The 20243-nt window shown below is 43.1% G+C and overlaps 1 protein-coding gene across 1 annotated transcript in view; it reads left to right on the top strand.

The window, feature by feature from the left end:
* LOC139576292 (protein kinase C-binding protein NELL1-like) overlaps positions 1-20243 on the top strand; it is a 528592-nt gene that overhangs the window by 157054 nt on the left and 351295 nt on the right. The window contains exon 9 of the mRNA XM_071402224.1: positions 1030-1132. Coding sequence (XP_071258325.1) covers positions 1030-1132 — 103 coding nt within the window. The remainder of the gene's footprint in view (positions 1-1029; positions 1133-20243) is intronic.

Raw genomic sequence — 20243 nt, 5'->3', positions numbered from 1 at the left:
AGAAAACCAGACAGCAGCATGTTCTTGTTTTTTTAAATTAACGGATAGCCAGGGGCACACTCCAACACTCAGACATAATTTACAAACGAAGCATTTGTGTTCAGTGAGTCTGCCAGATCAGAGGCTATAGGGATGACCAGGGATGTTCTCATGATAAGTGAGTGAATTGGATAGTTTTGCTGTCAAAATGTAACATTAACTTTTCGGTGTCAGTGAAAATGTGTGGAGTAAAACGTAAATTATTTTCTTTTGGAATGTAGTGAAGTAAAAGTTGGCAAAAATATAAATGGTAAAGTACAGATACCCCCAAAAATGACTTAATTAGTACTCTAAAGTATTTTTACTTAAGTACTTTAAACCACTGTCAGAGTGGATAGGCTGTGCTCATTCTGCCCCCAAGATTCTGCCCCCAGGAAGAGACAGAGACTAATTTTCTGTGAAACCGTGACAGATATTTTGATGTAAGAAATACATCATTTCCCACAATTACACAACAATACGAAGAATTAGAAAACTTAAACTATGAAGACACACTTAAATACATAATTGAGGAGAAAACTAAATGCTGTGTTTTAGCAGCCAAGTTTGTGGCCTACTGCCACAACCTGAGGGACAGACAGTGAGTGAGAAGTATAGCGTAATTATTCATTTTTGCCTATTCTTTATTATTTTTTGTTATAAATGCTGTTAATATGAATATCACTATCATTATTATTGCTTAATTACATATAGTCTAGTATTTTCCTGTCTTTAACCATCAGAGATTACCACCATGACTTCCTTCTATGAGTCTATTACAGAGTCCGGTTTTTATGATTGAGTTTGATGGGTTGATTATGTGATTTGCACAAATAACAGATAAGTGAGGACTGATGAATGAGGACATGATTTTTGAACGCAGTATGTTTGTCTCTATGTTTTACACTCTATGTTTTACACTCGTCTTGTTGGCAGTGCCACAGACACACACACACACACACACACTGGGATGTTATCTGTGTGTTTTAGGGTAATCTCTTGTCTCTACAGAACGGAGTAGTGGAGTGTCGCAGGATATTCTGTCTCCCCGCCAACTGCTCAGAGGACTCTCTCTCCGTGCATGTGGAGGGCACCTGCTGCAAGAAATGCCGACGTGAGTACTGTCATCAATCCTCAACCACAGAGTGAGGAGACAATGTGCTGGAGGATGGCACTCACATGGGTCTAGGACCAGGCTGTGTATCATCTGAGAATAGGGACAGTGTATTGTTTTAGAGTGTGGCACACCTTCAAAAAAAAAGTTTTGATTTGTTCCTAAAGGGTTACAAACGCTTGTAACGCGTTGGTACACTGTACGGTACTTCCTTTGTACCTTTAGTTATAGGTACAGTGCATTCAGAAAGTATTCATATCCCTTGACTTATTTCACATTTTGTTGTGTTAGTCTGAATTCAAAAATGGATTAAATTGATGCTTTGTCTGCACCCATCTACACACAATACCCCATAATGACCAAGTGAAAACATGTTTTTAGAACTTTTTGCTAATTTATTGAAAATTAAATACAGAAATATCTAATTTATAACCCTGAGTAAAGACATGTTAGAATCACCTTTGGCAGCGATTTACAGCTGTGAGTTTTTCTGGGTAAGTCTCTAAGAGCTTTGCACACCTGGATTGTATAATAAACACAGCAAAAAAAGGAACATCCCATTTTCAGGACCCTGTCTTTCAAAGATAAGTCGTAAAAATCCAGATAACTTCACAGATCTTCATTGTAAAGTTAAACACTGTTTCCCATGCTTGTTCAATGAACCATAAACAATTAATGAACATGCACCTGTAGAATGGTCATTAAAACACTAACAGCTTACAGACGGTAGGCAATTAAGGTCACAGTTATGAAAACTTAGGACACTAAAGAGGCCTTTCTACTGACTCTGAAAACATCAAAAGAAAGATGCCCAGGGTCCCTGCTCATCTGCGTGAACGTGCCTTAGGCATGCTGCAAGGAGGCATGAGGACTGCAGATGTGGCCAGGGAAATAAATTGCAATGTCCGTACTGTGAGACGCCTAAGACAGTGCTACAGGGAGACAGGATGGACAGCTGATCGTCCTCGCAGTGGCAGACCACGTGTAACAATAACCGCACAGGATCGGTACATCCGAACATCATACCTGCGGGACAGGTACAGGATGGCAACAACAACTTCCAGAGTTACACCAGTAACACACAATCCCTCCATCAGTGCTCAGACTGTTCGCAATAGGCTGAGAGAGGCTGGACTGAGGGCTTGTAGGCCTGTTGTAAGGCAGGTCTTCACCAGACATCGCCGGCAACAACGTCGCCTACGGGCACAAACCCACCGTTGCTGGACCAGACAGGACTGGCAAAAAGTGCTCGTTACTGAGGAGTCACGATTTTGTCTCACCAGGGGTGATGGCCGGATTCGCGTTTATCGCCGAAGGAATGAGCGTTACACCGAGGCCTATACTCTGGTGCGGGATCGATTTGGAGGTGGAGGGTCCGTCATGGTCTGGTGGGGTGTGTCACAGCATCATTGGACTGAGCTTGTTGCCATTGCAGGCAATCTCAACGCTGTGCGTTACAGGGAGACATCCTCCTGCCTCATGTGGTACCCTTCCTGCAGGCTCATCCTGACATGACCATCCAGCATGACAATGCCACCAGCCATACTGCGAAGAGCGCGGATCTCAATCCCGTTGAGCACGTCTGGGACCTGTTGCATCGGAGGGTGAGGGCTAGGGTCATTCCCCCTAGAAATTTCCGGGAACTTGCAGGTGCCTTGGTGGAAGAGTGGGGTAACATCTCACTGCAAGAACTGGCAAATCTGGTGCAGTCCATGAGGAGGAGATGCGCTGCAGTACTTAATGCAGCGGGTGGCCACACCAGATACTGACTGTTCCTTTTATTTTGACCCCCCTTTGTTCAGGGACACATTATTCCATTTCTGTTAGTCACATGTCTGTGGAACTTGTTTAGTTTATGTATCAGTTGTTGAATCTTGTTACAGTGAGGGAAAAAAGTATTTGATCCCCTGCTGATTTTGTACGTTTGCCCACTGACAAAGAAATGATCAGTCTATAATTTTAATGGTAGGTTTATTTGAACAGTGAGAGACAGAATATCAATAAAAAAATCCAGAAAAACGCATGTCAAAAATGTTATGAATTGATTTGCATTTTAATGAGGGAAATAAGTATTTGACCCCTCTGCAAAACATGACTTAGTACTTGGTGGCAAAACCCTTGTTGGCAATCACAGAGGTCAGACGTTTCTTGTAGTTGGCCACCAGGTTTGCACACATCTCAGGAGGGATTTTGTCCCACTCCTTTTTGCAGATCTTCTTCAAGTCATTAAGGTTTCGAGGCTGACGTTTGGCAACTCGAACCTTCAGCTCCCTCCACAGATTTTCTATGGGATTAAGGTCTGGAGACTGGCTAGGCCACTCCAGGACCTTAATGTACTTCTTCTTGAGCCACTCCTTTGTTGCCTTGGCCGTGTGTTTTGGGTCATTGTCATGCTGGAATACCCATCCACGACCCATTTTCAATACCCTGGCTGAGGGAAGGAGGTTTTCACCCAAGATTTGACGGTACATGGCCCCGTCCATCGTCCCTTTGATGCGGTGAAGTTGTCCTGTCCCTTTAGCAGAAAAACACCCCCAAAGCATAATGTTTCCACCTCCATGTTTGACGGTGGGGATGGTTTCTTGGTGTCATAGGCAGCATTCCTCCTCCTCCAAACACGGCAAGTTGGGTTGATGCCAAAGAACTCCATTTTGGTCTCATCTGACCACAACACGTTCACCCAGTTGTCCTCTGAATCATTCAGATGTTCATTGGCAAACTTCAGACGGGCATGTATATGTGCTTTCTTGAGCAGGGGGACCTTGCGGGCGCTGCAGGATTTCAGTCCTTCACGGCATAGTGTGTTACCAATTGTTTTCTTGATGACTATGGTCCCAGCTGCCTTGAGATCATTGACAAGATCCTCCTGTGTAGTTCTGGGCTGATTCCTCACCGTTCTCATGATCATTGCAACTCCACGAGGTGAGATCTTGCATGGAGCCTCAGGCTGAGGGAGATTGACAGTTCTTTTGTGTTTCTTCCATTTGCGAATAATCACAGAAACTGTTGTCACCTTCTCACCAAGCTGCTTGGCGATGGTCTTGTAGCCCATTCCAGCCTTGTGTAGGTCTACAATCTTGTCCCTGACATCCTTGGAGAGCTCTTTGGTCTTGGCCATGGTGGAGAGTTTGGAATCTGATTGATTGATTGCTTCTGTGGACAGGTATCTTTTATACAGGTAAGAAACTGAGAATAGGAGCACTCCCTTTAAGAGTGTGCTCCTAATCTCCGTTCGTTACCTGTATGAAAGACACCTGGGAGCCAGAAATCTTTTTGATTGAGAAGGGGTCAAATACTTATTTCCCTCATTAAAATGCAAATCAATTTATAACATTTTTGACATGCATTTTTCTGGATATTTTTGTTGTTATTCTGTCTCTCACTGTTCAAATAAACCTACCATTAAAATTATAGACTGATAATTTCTTTGTCAGTGGGCAAACGTACAAAATCAGCAGGGGATCAAATACTTTTTTCCCTCACTGTATGTTCATACAAATATTTCCGCATGTTAATTAAGTTTGCTTAAAAAATTATTCAAGCTCTTTCAAGGTGGTTGTTGATACTTGCTAGACAGCCATTTTCAAGTTTTGCCATAGATTTTCAAGCCGATTTAAGTCAAAACTGTAACTAGACCACTCAGTTCAATGCCATCTTGGTAAGCAACTCCAGTGCCTTCACACCCCTTATCTTTTTCCACATGTTGTTGTGTTACAGCCTGAAATAAAAATGTATTAATCTGAGATTTTGTCACTGATCTACACACACTACCCCATAATGTCAAAGTGGAATTTTGTTTGTAGAATTTAAAAAAAAATACATTTAAAGCTGAAATGTCTTGAGTCAATACGTTCAACCCTTTGTTAAGGCAAGCCTAAATAAGTTCAGGAGTAAAAATGTGCTTAAATAATCACATAAATTGCATGGACTCATTTGGTTCTCAATAATAGTGGTTAACATGATTTTATAATGGCTACCCCATCTCTGTACCCCACACATACAATTATCTGCAAGGTCCTTCAATTGAGTAGTGCATTTCAAGCACAGATTCAACCACAAAGACCAGGGAGGTTTTTCAATGCCTCAAAAAGAAAGCCACAGATTGGTAGATGTGAAAAACGTTAAGGCAGAACACTGAATATCCCTTTGAGCATAGTGAAGTTATTAATTACACTTTGGATGGTGTATCAATACACCCAGTCACTACAAAGATACAGACGTCCTTCCTTGCTCAGTTGCTGGAGAGGAAGGAAACTGCTCAGAGATTCCATGAGGCCATTGGTGATTTTACAACAGTTACAGAGTTTAATGGTTGTGATATGAGAAAACTGAGCATTATAGTTACTCTACAATACTAACCTAAATGACAGAGTGAAAAGACGAAAGCTTGTAGAGAATAAAAACATAAACAAGACACTTAAAGATGCACTATGCAGAAATCGCTCCGGCCATTTCCTGGTTGCTAAAATTCGAATAGTTCGCCTAATTTCAATTTATGTGACTAAAGAAGGAGGTATGGTGTAGAGAATGATTGTACCATCTAAACCGCTGGGTAATATATTTTCCATAAACAAAATTATTGTATTTTCAGCTGTTTGTAGTTGGTGTAAAAAAACAGAAAGTAAAAGATACAAAATCAAAACTTAAAAACGGGAAACATAGAAATAGTGCAAATAGAACAGACTATTCTTACACTTGCTTTCAATGTAACTCACATTTCCTTGTGAATTTTGTCAGGTCGCCCAAAAAGTTACATATTGCAGCTTTAAGTAATACTGCAAAAAATGTGTCAAAGAAATGTATTTTTTGTATTGAATACAAAGCGTTATATTTGGGGCAAATACAACACAACACATCACTGAGTACCATTCTTCACATTTTGGTTGTAGCTGCATCATGTTAAGGGTGTGCTTGTCATCGGCAAGAACTACAGAGTTTTTAAAATCAAAATAAACAGAATAAAGCTATAAGCAGAAGCAAAATCCTACAGACAAACCTGGTTCAGTCTGCTTTCCAACAGACACTGGGAGAAGAATTCACCTTTCAGCAGGACAAGGCCAAATCTACACTGCAGTTGCTTACCAAGACAACATTGATTGTTCCCGAGTGGCCTACAGTGTTGACTTAAATCGGTTTGAAAATCTATAGGATGACTTGAAAATGGCTGTCTTGCAATGATCAACAATTAAATGAAAGAACTTGAATAATTTAAAAAAGAACAATGGGCAAATATTGTACAATCCAGGTGTGCAAAGCTCTTACGTCCCTATCCCGACTTCAGAATTTATGCCTTTCCTACACACACCTTTCCTACTCACTTCTCAGTATTTGGTATACAGACTTACCTAATTAATTTGCGTAATGCGCTCTGCAGGTGTTGCTAGTTTGCCCTCTCTGAATACATTTCTTTCAACTGCTGAAAACCCTCCCACTTGTTGGCCAACAGATTTTCTCATGGCGTTTTCATTCAATAGGGTTTTCAGTACATTTATCATAAGGCATCTCTTTAAATATGGTGCACCTTTGATTAGAATTTTGGAGTCACACTCAAATCAAATCAAATGTTATTTGTCACATACACATGGTTAGCAGATGTTATTGCGACTGTAGCGAAATGCTTGTGCTTCTAGATCTGACAATGCAGTAATAACCAACGAGTAATCTAACCTAACAATTCCACAACTACTACCTTATACACACAAGTGTAAAGGGATACAGAATATGTACATAAAGATATATGAATGAGTGATGGTACAGAACGGCATAGGCAAGATGCAGTAGATGGTATAGAGTACAGTATATACATATGAGATGAGTAATGTAGGGCATATAAACATAAAGTGGCATAGTTTAAAGTGGCTAGTGATACATGTATTACATAAAGATGGCAAGATGCAGTAGATGATATAGAGTACAGTATATACATATACTGTAGAGATGAGTAATGTAGGGTATGTAAACATTATATTAAGTGGCATTGTTTAAAGTGGCTAGTGATATATTTTTACATAAATGTCCATCAATTCCCATTATTAAAGTGGCTGGAGTTGAGTCAGTATGTTGGCAGCAGCCACTAAATGTTAGTGGTGGCTGTTTAACAGTCTGATGGCCTTGAGATAGAAGCTGTTTTTCAGTCTCTCGGTCCCTACTTTGATGAACCTGTACTGACCTCGCCTTCTGGATGATAGCGGGGTGAACAGGCAGTGGCTCGGGTGGTTGTTGTCCTTGATGATCTTTATGGCCTTCCTGTGACATTGGGTGGTGTAGGTGTCCTGGAGGGCAGGTAGTTTGCCCCCGGTGATGCGTTGTGCAGACCTCACTACCCTCTGGAGAGCCTTACGGTTGTGGGCGGAGCAGTTGCCGTACCAGGCGGTTATACAGCCCAACAGGATGTTCTCGATTGTGTATCTGTAGAAGTTTGTGAGGGTTTTTGGTGCCAAGCCACATTTCTTCAGCCTCCTGAGGTTGAAGTGGTGCTCTGGCAGCTCCAGTCAGGAGCTGCCAGAGCCGCCTGCCAGTCAGGAGCTGCCAGAGCCGCCTGCCAGTCTGGAGCTGCTCTTCAGTCCGGAGCTGCCCTTCAGTCCGGAGCTGCCCCTCAGTCCGGAGCTGCCCTTCAGTCCGGAGCTGCCTTTCAGTCCGTAGCTCCCCCTCAGTCCGGAGCTCCCCCTCAGTCCGGAGCTGCCCCTCAGTCCGGAGCTGCCCCTCAGTCCTGAGGTGTCCCTCAGTCCCGTGGGCCCCTTTAGTAGGGTTGCCAGTCATAGGTTGGTGGCGAGGGTCGTCGCTCAAAGGACGCTACGAAAGCGGACTAAGACAATGGTGGAGTGGGGTCCACGTCCAGCGCCAGAGCCGCCACAGCGGACAGATGCCCACCCAGACCCTCCCCTATAGATTCAGGTTTTGCGGCCGGAGTCCGCACCTTGTGGGGGGGGGGGTACTGTCACTTTCTGACCCTAGTTCTTTTGTATTTTCTTTGTTTTAGTTGGTCAGGGCGTGAGTTGGGTGGGTTATCTATGTTTTGTGTTTCTATGTGGGGTTTTTGTTTGGCCTGATTTGGTTCTCAATCAGAGGCAGGTGTTTGTCATTGTCTCTGATTGGGAGCCATATTTAGGTAGCCTGTTTTGTAGTGTGTTTTGTGGGTGATTGTTCGTGTGTTCACTATTTCGGGACTGTAGCGTCTTCGGTTATTTTTGTCAGTTTATTGTTTTCGTTCTTGTTGAAAATTATTCGAATAAATATGAATACTCACCACGCTGCGTATTGGTCCGACATTTCCTACTCCTCGTCAGAGGAGGACGAAGACTATTGTTACACTTCCACTGTTGTGTCGTCTGCAAACTTAATGATGGTGTTGGAGTCGTGCCTGGCCATGCAGTCGTGGGTGAACATGGAGTACAGGAGGGGACTGAGCACGCACCCCTGGGGAGCTCCAGTGTTGAGGATCAGCGTGGCAGATGTGATGCTACCTACCCTTACCACCTGGGGATCGGACGGCCCGTCAGGAAGTCCAGGATCCAGTTGCAGAGGCAGGTGTTTAGTCCCAGGATCCTTAGCTTAGTAATGAGCTTTGAGGGTACTATAGTGTTGAATGCTGAGCTGTAGTCAATGAGTAGCATTCTCACATAAGTGTTCCTTTTGTCCAGGTGGGAAAGGGTAGTGTGGAGTGCATTAGAGATTGCATCATCTGTGGATCTGTTTGGGTGGTATGCAAATTGGAGTGGGTCTAGGGTTTCTGGGATAATGGTGTTGATGTGAGCCATGACCAGCCTTTCAAAGCACTTCATGGCTACGGACGTGAGTGCTAGGGGTCTGTAGTCATTTAGGCAGGTTACCTTTGTGTTCTTGGGCACAGGGACTATGGTGGTCTGCTTGAAACATGTTGGTATTACAGACTCAATAAAAGACAGGTTGAAAATGTCAGTGAAGACATCTGCCAGTTGGTCAGCACAAGCCCGGAACACACGTCCTGGTAATCCGTGTATGTTGACCTGTTTAACTTCTCTGGGATAGGTGGGACGGTAGCGTCCCACTTGACCAAAATCCAGAAAAAAAATGTGCGCGCCAAATTCAAATATATTACTATAAAAATCAATCTTTCATGAAATCACACATGAAAGACACCAAATTAAAGCTACACATGTTGTGAATCCAGCCAACATGTCTGATTTCAAAAAGGATTTACGGGGAAAGCACATCAAAATATTATGTTAGCTCAGTACATAGCCACAGAAAAACACAGCCATTTTCCCAGCAAAAGATAGTAGTCACAAAAAGCAGAAATAGAGATAAAATTAATCACTAACCTTTGATGATCTTCATCAGATGACACTCATAGGACATCATGTTACACAATACATTTATGTTTTGTTCGATAATGTGCATATTTATATCCACAAATCTCGGTTTACATTGGCGCCATGTTCAGAAATGCCTATAAAATATCTGGAGTAATTGCAGAGAGCCACGTCAAATAATAGAAATACTCATCATAAACTTTGATGAAAGATACATGTTTTACACAGAATTAAAGATACACTTGTTCTTAATGCAACCGCTGTGTCAGATTTTTTAAAAACCTTACGTAAAAAGCACACCATGCAATAATCTGAGACAGCGCTCAGATTTAACAACATTTCTCCGCCATGTTGGAGTCAACAGAAATACGAAATTACATCATAAATATTCCCTTACCTTTGATTATGTTCATCAGAATGCACTGCCAGGAATCCTAGTTCCACAATAAATTGTTGTTTTGTTCGATAATGTCCATTACTTATGTCCAATTAGCTACTTTTGCTAGCATGTGTAGTTCACGTGTCCAAACGCTCGCGCAGATGCAGGCAAATGTCGGACGAAAACTTCAAAAAGTTATATTACAAGTTGAATAAACTGGTCAAACTTAGTAGAGAATCAATCTTCAGGCTGTTGTTATCATATATATCCAATAACGTTCCAACCGGAGCATTCCTTTATGTCTGTATAAGTAATGGAACGCAAGGCGATATCATGAGGAAAGCGCGTGAGCAAGAACTGGCAATCTGCCAGACCAATGACTGAAACACCTCCCATCCGGCCCCACATCACACTAGAGGCTTCATTCCACGTTCTACAGACTGTTGACATCTAGTGGAAGGCGTAGGAAGTGCAAACAGATCAATATATTACAGGGAATTGAATAGGCGATGACTTTAACATCGAACAGTCTCAGAATTCTCACTTCCTGTTTGGATTTTTTCTCAGGTTTTTGCCTGCCATATGAGTTATGTTATACTCACAGACATCATTCAAACAGTTTTAGAAACTTCAGAGTATTTTCTATCCAATAGTAATTATAATATGCATATATTAGCATCTGGGACAGAGTAGGAGGCAGTTCACTATGGGCACGCAATTCATCCAAAAGTGAAAATGCTGCCCCCTATATCAAAGAAGTTAAAGGTCTTACTCACGTCGGCTACGGAGAGCGTGATCACACAGTCGTGTGAAACGAGCATAGAAGTGATTTAGCTCATCTGGTAGGGTCCAGTTTACAATTGGCTCATTCATCCCCCTCCTCTCCCCTGTAACTATTCCCCAGGTCGTTGCTGCAAATGAGAACGTGTTCTCAGTCAACTTACCTGGTAAAATAACGGTAAAATAAAAATAAAATAAAAGGCTTGTGTCACTGGGAAGCTCGCGGCTGTGCTTCCCTTTGTAGTCTGTTATAGTTTGCAAGCCCTGCCACATAAGACGAGCGTCGGAGCCGGTGTAGTATGATTCAACCTTAGCCCTGTATTGACGCTTTGCCTGTTTGATGGTTCGTCGCAGGGCATAGCAGGATTTCTTGTAAGCTTCCGGGTTAGAGTCCCGCACCTTGAAAGCGGCAGCTCTACCCTTTACCTCAGTGTGATTGTTGCCTGTAATCCATAGCTTCTGGTTGGGGTATGTACGTACAGTCACTGTGGGGACGATGTCCTCGATGCACTTATTGATAAAGGCAGTGACTGATGTGGTGTACTCCTCAATGCCATCGGAAGAATCCCGAAACATGTTCCAGTCTGTGATAGCAAAACAGTCCTGTAGTTTAGCATCTGCTTCAACTGACCACTTTTTTATAGACCGAGTCACTGGTGCTTCCTGCTTTCATTTTTGCTTGTTAGCAGGAATCAGGAGGATAGAGTTGTGGTCGGATTTACCAAATGGAGGGCGAGGGAGAACTTTGTACGCGTCTCTGTGTCTGGAGTACAGGTACAGGTTCTCCTTCTGGTTGCACATTTAACATTTGATAGAAATTGATAGAAATTTGGTAGAACTGATTTAAGTTTCCCTGCATTAAAGTCTCCGGCCACTAGGAGCACCGCCTCTGGGTGAGTGGTTTCCTGTTTGCTTATTTCCTTATACAGCTGACTGAGTGTGGTCTTAGTGCCAGCATCTGTCTGTGGTGGTAAATAAACAGCCACAAAAAGTATAGCTGAAAACTCTCTAGGCAACTAGTGTGGCCTGCAATTCATCACAATAAACTCTACTTCAGGCGAGCAAAATCTAGAGACTTCCTTAGATTTCGTGCACCAGCTGTTGTTTACAAATATGCACAGACCGCCCCCCCTCGTCTTATCTGAGTGTGCTGTTCTATCTTGCCGGTGAATCGTATATCCTGCTAGCTGAATATCCATGTCGCCATTCAGCCACGATTCCGTGAAACATAGGATATTACAATTTATGATGTCCCGTTGGTAAGATATTCGTGATCATACCTCGTCTAATTTAGGGAGCGCGTGCTACGGGTGGGTGCTGCTATGGTAACCAGTGAGCTGAGATAAGGCGGGGCTTTACCTAGCAAAGACTTACAGATGACCTGGAGCTAGTGGGTTTGGCGACAAAAATAAAGCGAGGGCCAACCAACGAGAGCATACAGGACGCAGTGGTGGGTAGTATATGGGGCTTTGGTGACAAAACGGATGGCACTGTGATATACTGCATCCAATTTGCTCAGTAGAGTGTTGGAGGCTATTTTGTAAATGACATCGCCGAAGTCAAGGATCGGTAGGATAGTCAGTTTTACAAGGGTGTGTTTGGCAGCATGAGTGAAGGATGCTTTGTTCCAAAATAGGAAGCCGATTCTAGATTTAATTTTGGATTGGAGATGCTTAATGTGAGTCTGGAAGGAGAGTTTACATTCTAACCAGACACCCAGGTATTTCTAGTTGTCCGCATATTCTAAGTCAGAACCATCCAGAGTAGTGATGCTGGACGAGAGGGCAGTTGTGGGCAGCGATCGGTTGAAGAGCATGCATTTAGTTTTACTTGCAATAAGGGCAGTTGGAGGCCATGGAAGGAGAGCTGTATGGCATTGAAGCTCATCTGGAGGTTAGTTAACCTCTCTTGGGCACCTGAGACGGTAGCGTCCCACCACTTCAACAGCCAGTGAAACTGCTGGGCGCCAAATTCAAATACAGAAGTACTCATTATAAAAATTCTGAAAACAAAACATATTTTACATAGGTTTAAAGATTAACTTCTTGTGAATCCAACCACGGTGTCAGATTTAAAAAATGCTTTACGGCGAAAGCATACATTACGCTTATGAGAACATAGCCCACAAGACAAATAATTATACTATTATAATTGACACTATTATAACAGTTTTGGAAACTTTAGAGTGTTTTCTATCCAAATCTACCAGTTATATGCATATCATATCTTCTGGGCCAAAGAAACAGGCCGTTTAATTTGGGCATGCATTTCATCCAAAATTCCGAATGCTGCCCCCTACCCTAAAGAAGTTAACACAGTGTCCAAAGAAGGACCAGAAGTATAGAGAATGGTGTCGTCTGCGTAGAGGTAGACCAGAGAATCACCAGCATATAGAGTGACATCATTGATGTATACAGATAAAAGAGTCGGCCGGAGGATTGAACCCCATAGAGACTGCCAGAGGTCCGAGCAACAGGCCCTCCAATTTGACACACTGAACTCTGTCTGAGAAGTAGTTGGTGAACCAAGCGAGTCAGTCATTTGAGGAACCAACGCTGTTGAGTCTGCCGATAAGAATGTGGTGATTGACAGAGTCGAAAGCCTTGGCCAGGTCGATGAATACAGCTGCACAGTTTTGTCTGTTATCGTTGGTGGTTATGTTATCATTTAGATCCTTGAGCGTGGCTGAGGTGCACCCATGACCTGCTCGGAAACCAGATTGCATAGCGGAGAAGGTACGGTGGGATTCGAAATGGTCGGTGATCTGTTTGTTAACTTGGCTTTCGAAGACTTTTGAAAGGCAGGGCAGGATGGATATAGGTGTGTAGCAGGTTGGGTCTAGAGTGTCTCCCCCTTTGAAGAGGGGGATGACCGCGGCAGCTTGCTTTCCAATCTTTGGGGATCTCAGACGATATGATAGAGAGGTTGAACAGGCTATTAATAAGGGTTGCAACCATTTCGGCGAATAATTTTAGAAAGAGAGGGTCCAGATTGTCTAGCCCGGCTGATTTGTAGGGGTCCAAATTTTGCAGCTCTTTCAGAACATCAGCTATCTGGATTTGGGTGAAGGATAAATGGGAGAGGCTTGGGCAAGTTGCTATGGGTGGTGCAGGGCTGTTGACCGGGGTAGGGGTATGGCAAGCCGTAGAAAAATGCTTATTGAAATTTTCAATAATCGTGGATTTATCAGTGGTGACAGTGTTTCCTAGCCTCAGTGCAGCGGGCAGCTGGGAGTAGTTGATCTTGTTCTCCTTGGACTTTACAGTGTCCCAGTGTCCCAGTGTCCCAGCTCTTTTTGTGCTACAGGATGCACATTTCTGTTTGAAAAATCTAGCCTTTACTTTCCTAACTGCCTGTTCTGGTTCCTGACTTCCCTGAAAAGTTGCATATTCGATGCTAATGCAGTACGCCACAGGATGTTTTTGTGCTGGTCAAGGGCAGTCAGGTCTGGAGTGAACCAAGGGCTATATCTGTTCCTGGTTCTACATTTTTTGAATGGGGCCATGCTTATTAAGATGGTGAGGAAAGCACTTTTAAAGAACAACCAGGCTTCCTCTACTGACGGAATGAGGTCAATATCCTTCCAGGATACCCGGGCCAGGTTGATTAGAAAGGCCTGCTCGCTGAAGTGTTTTAGGGAGCGTTTGACAGTGATGAGGGGTGGTCATTTGACCGCAGACCCATTATGGATGCAGGCAATGAGGCAGTGATCGCTGAGATCCTGGTTGAAGACAGCAGAGGTGTATTTGGACAGCAGGTTGGTTAGGATGATATCTATGAGGGTGCCCGTGTTTACGGATTTGGGGTTGTACCTTGTAGGTTCATTGATAATTTGTGTGAGATTGAGGGCATCAAGCTTAGATTGTAGGATGGCCGGGGTGTTAAGCATTTCCCAGTTTAGGTCACCTAACAGCACGAGCTCTGAAGATAGATGGGGGGCAATCAATTCACATATGGTGTCCAGGGCACAGCTGGGGGCAGAAGGTGGTCTATAGCAAGCGGCAACGGTGAGAGACTTGTTTCTGGAAAAGTCGATTTTTAAAAGTAGAAGCTCAAATTATTTGAGCACAGACCTGGATAGTAAGACAGAACTCTGCAGGCTACCTCTGCAGTAGATTGCAACTCCGCCCCCTTTGGCAGTTCTATCTTGTCGGAAAATGTTATAGTCAGGATGGAAATTTCAGAGTTTTTGGTGGTCTTCCTAAGCCAGGATTCAGATACGGCTAGTATATACGGGTTGGCAGAGTGTGCTAAAGCAGTGAATAAGACAAACTTTGGGAGGAGGCTTCTAATGTTAACATACATGAAACCAAGGCTTTTACAGTTACAGAAGTCAATAAATGAGAGCGCCTGGGGATTGGGAGTGGAGCTAGGCACTGCAGGGCCTGGATTAACCTCTACATCACCAGAGGAAAAGAGGAGGAGTAGGATAAGGGTACGGCTAAAGGCTATAAGAACTGGTCGTCTAGTACGTTCGGAACAGTGAGTAAAAGGAGCAGGTTTCTGGGCACGGTAGAATAGATTCAAGGCATAATGTACAGACAAAGGTATGGTAGGATGTGAATACAGTGGAGGTAAACCTATGCATTGAGTGATGATGAGAGAGATATTGTCTCTAGAAACATAATTTAAACCAGGTGAGGTCACCGCATGTGTGGGAGGTGGAGCTAAAGGGTTAGCTAAGGCGTATTGAGCAGGGCTAGAGGCTCTACAGTGAAATAAGGCAATAATTACGAACCAAAACAGCAATGGACAAGGCATATTGACATTAGGGAGAGGCATGCGTAGCCAAGTGGTCATAGGGGTCGAGTGAGTAGTTCGGTGGGCTGGAGACACGGCGATTCAGACAGCTAGCGGACCGGGGCTAGCAAGCTAGCAGATGGGCCTTAGAGGGACGTCACAACGGTAGAAGTCTGTTGTAGCCCCCTCGTGCTGTTATGTCGGCAGACTAGTCGCGATGGATCAGTAGGGCTCCATGTGGTAAAAGGGTTCAGGCCAATTGGCAAAATAGGTATAGTGGCCAAAGAATTTGTCCGATGGGCCTTTTCAGCTAACAGTGCGATATGCTCTAGACAGCTAGCGTATTCAGGGGGCGTCGCAACGGAGGAGCTTGTTGAAAAAAAACCTTGTGCAGATTACGTCGGTAGTCCAGTTGTGATGGAATCGGCGGGGCTCCGTGTCGGCAGTAGAAGGTGACCAGGCCAATTGGCAAAATAGGTATTGTAGCCCAAGGAGTGGCTGATTAAGCCCACGGATGTATTAATTACACCATCCACAGTGTAATTAATAAATTCACCATGCTTAAAGGGATATATTTAGTGTCTGCTGTTTTTATTTTTAATAACCATCCATAGTTGCCTTTCTTTGAGCTCCCGAGTGGCACAGCGGTCTAAGACTCTACAGACATCCTAGTTCAAATCCAGGCTGTATCACAACCGGCTGTGATTGGGAGTCCCATAGGGTGGCGCACAATTGGCCCAGTGTTGTCTTGGTTTGGCCAGTGTAGGCCGTTATTGTAAATAAGATTTTGTTCTAAACTGGCTTGCCTAGTTAAATAAAGATTCACCTTTAAAAAATTACTAAATAAATAAATAAATTGCGAGACATTGGAAAACACCCCTTGTCTTCGTGATTGAAATTCACTGCTCGACTGAGAGACCTTGCAGATAATTGCATGTTATTATTGCACACAGAGTGAATCCATGGAACTTATTATGTGACTTGTTAAGCACATTCAGATTTAGTTTTTACATAATTATATTTTGACATACTGGTGGCCAGTGACACAAAATCTCAATTTAATACATTTTAAATTCAGGCTGTAAGACCGCACAATGTGGAAAACTCAAGCGGTATGAATACTTTCTGAAGGCACTGCACATAATTGTACCCCAGTTCATACATCAGATAGTACCTTTCTTCCAAAAGCTGGCTTTTAGAAAAGGTACGTTTGGCCTTTATAGGGAACCACAAACATGACAAAACCATGTGTTCCTTGAAAGTGGGAGAATCATACCTCTTAACACAAAGGCCACAAAAACTGGTAAACACTTCCTCTCACGGGTGGCCTAAAACAGTCAATTGAAAATCTCGCCCCCACTAAGCCACGCCTCCAAAATACTTTCCAGTTGTGCCTTGCCTTCCCGAGTGAATTGTAGAGTTACAACCTATGACTCTATTTGTTACTAACAGAGACATGGTTGTAGTATACATTCATTTTCAGTCCCGTGGCCTTCACCAAGTGTGTTCCTACGTGAATGTTACCATTAAAATTTAACTCTTTATGACAATATATACAGGGCATTCAGAAAGAATTCAGACACCTTCCATTTTTCCACATTTTGTTAGTTTACACATTTTAGTACCCTTTGCGATGAGACTCGAAATTGAGCTCAGGTGCATGCTGTTTCCACTGATCATCATTGAGATGTTTCTACAACTTAATTGGAGTCCACCTATGGGAAATTCAATTGATTGGACATGATTTGGAAAGGCATACACCTTTCTATATAATGTCCCACAGTTGACAGTGGATGTCAGAGCGAAAACCAAGCCATGAGGTCAAAGGAATTGTCCGTAGAGCTCTGAGACAGGATTGTGTCGAGCCACAGATCTGGGGAAGGGTACCAAAAAATGTCTGCAGCATTGAAGGTCCCCAGAACACAGTGGCCTCCATCATTCTTAAATGGAAGAAGTTTGAAACCACCAAGACTCTTCCTAGAGGTGGCCACCCAGCCGAACTGAGCAATCAGGGGAGAAGGGCCTTGATCATGGAGGTGACCAAGAACCCGATGGTCACTCTGACAGAGTTCCAGAGTACTTCTGTGGAAATGGGAGAACCTTCCAGAAGGACAACCATCTCTGCAGCGCTCCACCAATCAGGCCTTTATGGTAGAGTGGCCAGACAGAAGACACTCCTCAGTAAAAGGCACATGATAGCCCACTTGGAGTTTGCCAAAATGCACCTAAAGGACTCTCAGACCATGAGAACCTGGTCTCATGAACCAAGATTGAACTCTTTGGCCTGAATGCCAAGTGTCACGTCTGGAGGAAACCTGGCACCATCCCCACTGTGAAGCATGGTGGTGGCAGCATCATGCTGTGGGGATGTTTTTCAGCAGCAGGAACTTGGAGACTAGTTGGGATCGAGGGAAAGATGAACGGAGCAAAGTACAGAGAGATCCTGCTCAGGCCCTCAGACTGGGACGAAGGTTAACTTTCCAACAGGACAACGACCCTAAGCACACAGCCAAGACAACTCAGGAATGGGTTCGGGACGAGTCTCTGAATGTCCTTGAGTGGCCCACCCAGAGCCCGGACTAGAACCTGATCGAACATCTCTGGAGAGACCTGAAAATAGCTGTGCAGCAACGCTCCCCATCCAACCTGACAGAGCTTGAGAGGATCTGCAAAGAAGAATGGGATAAACTCCCCAAATACAGGTTTGTCAAGCTTGTAGCATCATACCCAAGAAGACTCGAGGCTGTAATCACTGCTAAAGGTGCTTCAATCAAGTACTGAGTAAAGGGTCTGAATACTTATGTAAATGTCATATTTCCGTGTTTTTTAAAATGACATTTTGCATAACATTTTAAAAATGTGTTTTTGCTTTGTCATTATGGGGTATTGTGTGTACATTGATGAGGGGGGAAAAATGATTTAATCCATTTTAGAATAAGGCTGTAACGTAACAAAATGTGAAAAAAGTCAAGTGGTCTGAATACTTTCCGAATGCACTGTGTCTCATGAGGGCCTTATTTTGAGGCCTAATTTTACCCTACTACAGTTGCCTGAACCTCATGATTTACACATCAGACCTGCCAGTAGAGTTGAAAAATGTTGGAAGCTTTCCCAAATTTCCCAGAAATCCTGGTTGAAGGATTCCCTGCTTATTCCCTCCCATTACCAGGAATCTTCTATCTGGGATTTCTGGAAAACGTACAATTATTTTACAACTGTACCTGCAAGTCACATACTGGTTTGCAAAGTGATGTGTAATTCCTCCAGCCACAGTTAGGATATCCAACAGTTGGAAATGTGTTCACCCTTAACCTGCATTCAGAATGACTACCAGTATTATAAACATTGTGAGGAGACTACCTAGGCCATTTAAACTGGATCAACTATTTCAGTAACTGTCACGCCCTGACCTGAGATATCTATGTTTTCTTTATATTTTGGTTAGGTCAGGGTGTGACTAGGGTGGGTACGCTAGTTTTTGTACTGTCTAGGGTTTTTGGATGTATAGGGTGTTTGTAGGTCTAGGTGATTTGTATGTCTATGGTGGCCTGATATGGTTCCCAATCAGAGGCAGCTGTTTATCGTTGTCTCTGATTGGGGATCATATTTAGGTAGCCATTTTCCCTTTGGTGTTCGTGGGTTCTTGTCTATGTGTAGTTGCCTGGCAGCACTCATTTGTATAGCGTGACGGTTCGTTTTGTTAGTTTTGTTCAGTGTTCATTCTTATAATAAAGAAGAATGTACGCATACCACGCTGCGCCTTGGTCTCCTCCTTTTGACGGCCGTGACAGTAACGGGTGCAACAAATCTAACAAAGTGATAGGATTAGTTTGGGAAAATGTTATTCATTTTTGTGTGGCATAAGATTAATAAATCAATGTACATGCAAAAACACAAATTTAAAAACAATTCTTGAAACAAACCTGTTTTAGCATGCTGGGAAATATGATAATGATTATGGTACAGATTAGCCTTTCTAGGGTACCAGTAATAAAGCCATTAGTTCATTTTATGTGGCAATAATTCATCAGTGTACCTTATGGTGGGTACAAATATTTACCTTTTTTCAATACATTGCTTTTCTGCTAAACAAAGGTACAGATCAGTACGATCAATAATTGAGGGTGCACAAAATATGTTTGTACACAGGGAAACAGGAATGTACCTTACCTGTACGTTGAGAGTGAGTGTGATGATACCCCAGGGGAACAATACCGTACCTTTATTTCTAAGATTGCAGGTCTACTGTGATACTGAACACAATCAACTGGGCTAGTAGACACAAACTGCCTCACTTTCTATTTATGTCCCTTTGCTTAAAGGCTATGCAGAAATGTCTCATCTCTTGCATTCTTAATGGGATGTTTATTTTCCCCCCAACTTCACTCACTCACATTTGCATTTTTTTCTCCACAGAATTAGAAATGTAGGACATTTGAACCTCAAAAACTTTTTTTGTAGGCCGCTCTAAAGTATTTCAGTACCCTTTGTACTGTGAATTACCATGGAAAGACTGAATCATCTGAACAATAAATATCATCTGAACGTCACATATTCCTTCCTAATTAGTATATCAGATAGGGTTACAAAATTCCATTAACTTTCCCCAAATTCCCAGGTTTTCCGGGAATTCAACTTTAATTAACCTGAAAGCGTCGCTGTATCTGGGTTAAGATTGACACATTTAATATGTCTCATTGGGTGGAACAAATGAATTTGGTCCCTTTCAATTCGGGAACAGGGTTTACTAACGACGTTGATGTTACCGGAACACGTGGTAACATAAAGAAATACTTGCTGTGGTCTACTCACGCTCTTGAAACGCGAGAGACAGAGAGATAATTTTGCTTTGGCCAAACAAATATATATCCTTATATTTCCATCATAGGCTGGCCCATATGTCCTAACCCTAGAAATGTAA

Source organism: Salvelinus alpinus, chromosome 5 (assembly GCF_045679555.1).
Source record: "Salvelinus alpinus chromosome 5, SLU_Salpinus.1, whole genome shotgun sequence".
NCBI classification, from domain to species: domain Eukaryota; kingdom Metazoa; phylum Chordata; class Actinopteri; order Salmoniformes; family Salmonidae; genus Salvelinus; species Salvelinus alpinus.
This window is presented reverse-complemented; position numbering and strand designations above follow the sequence as displayed.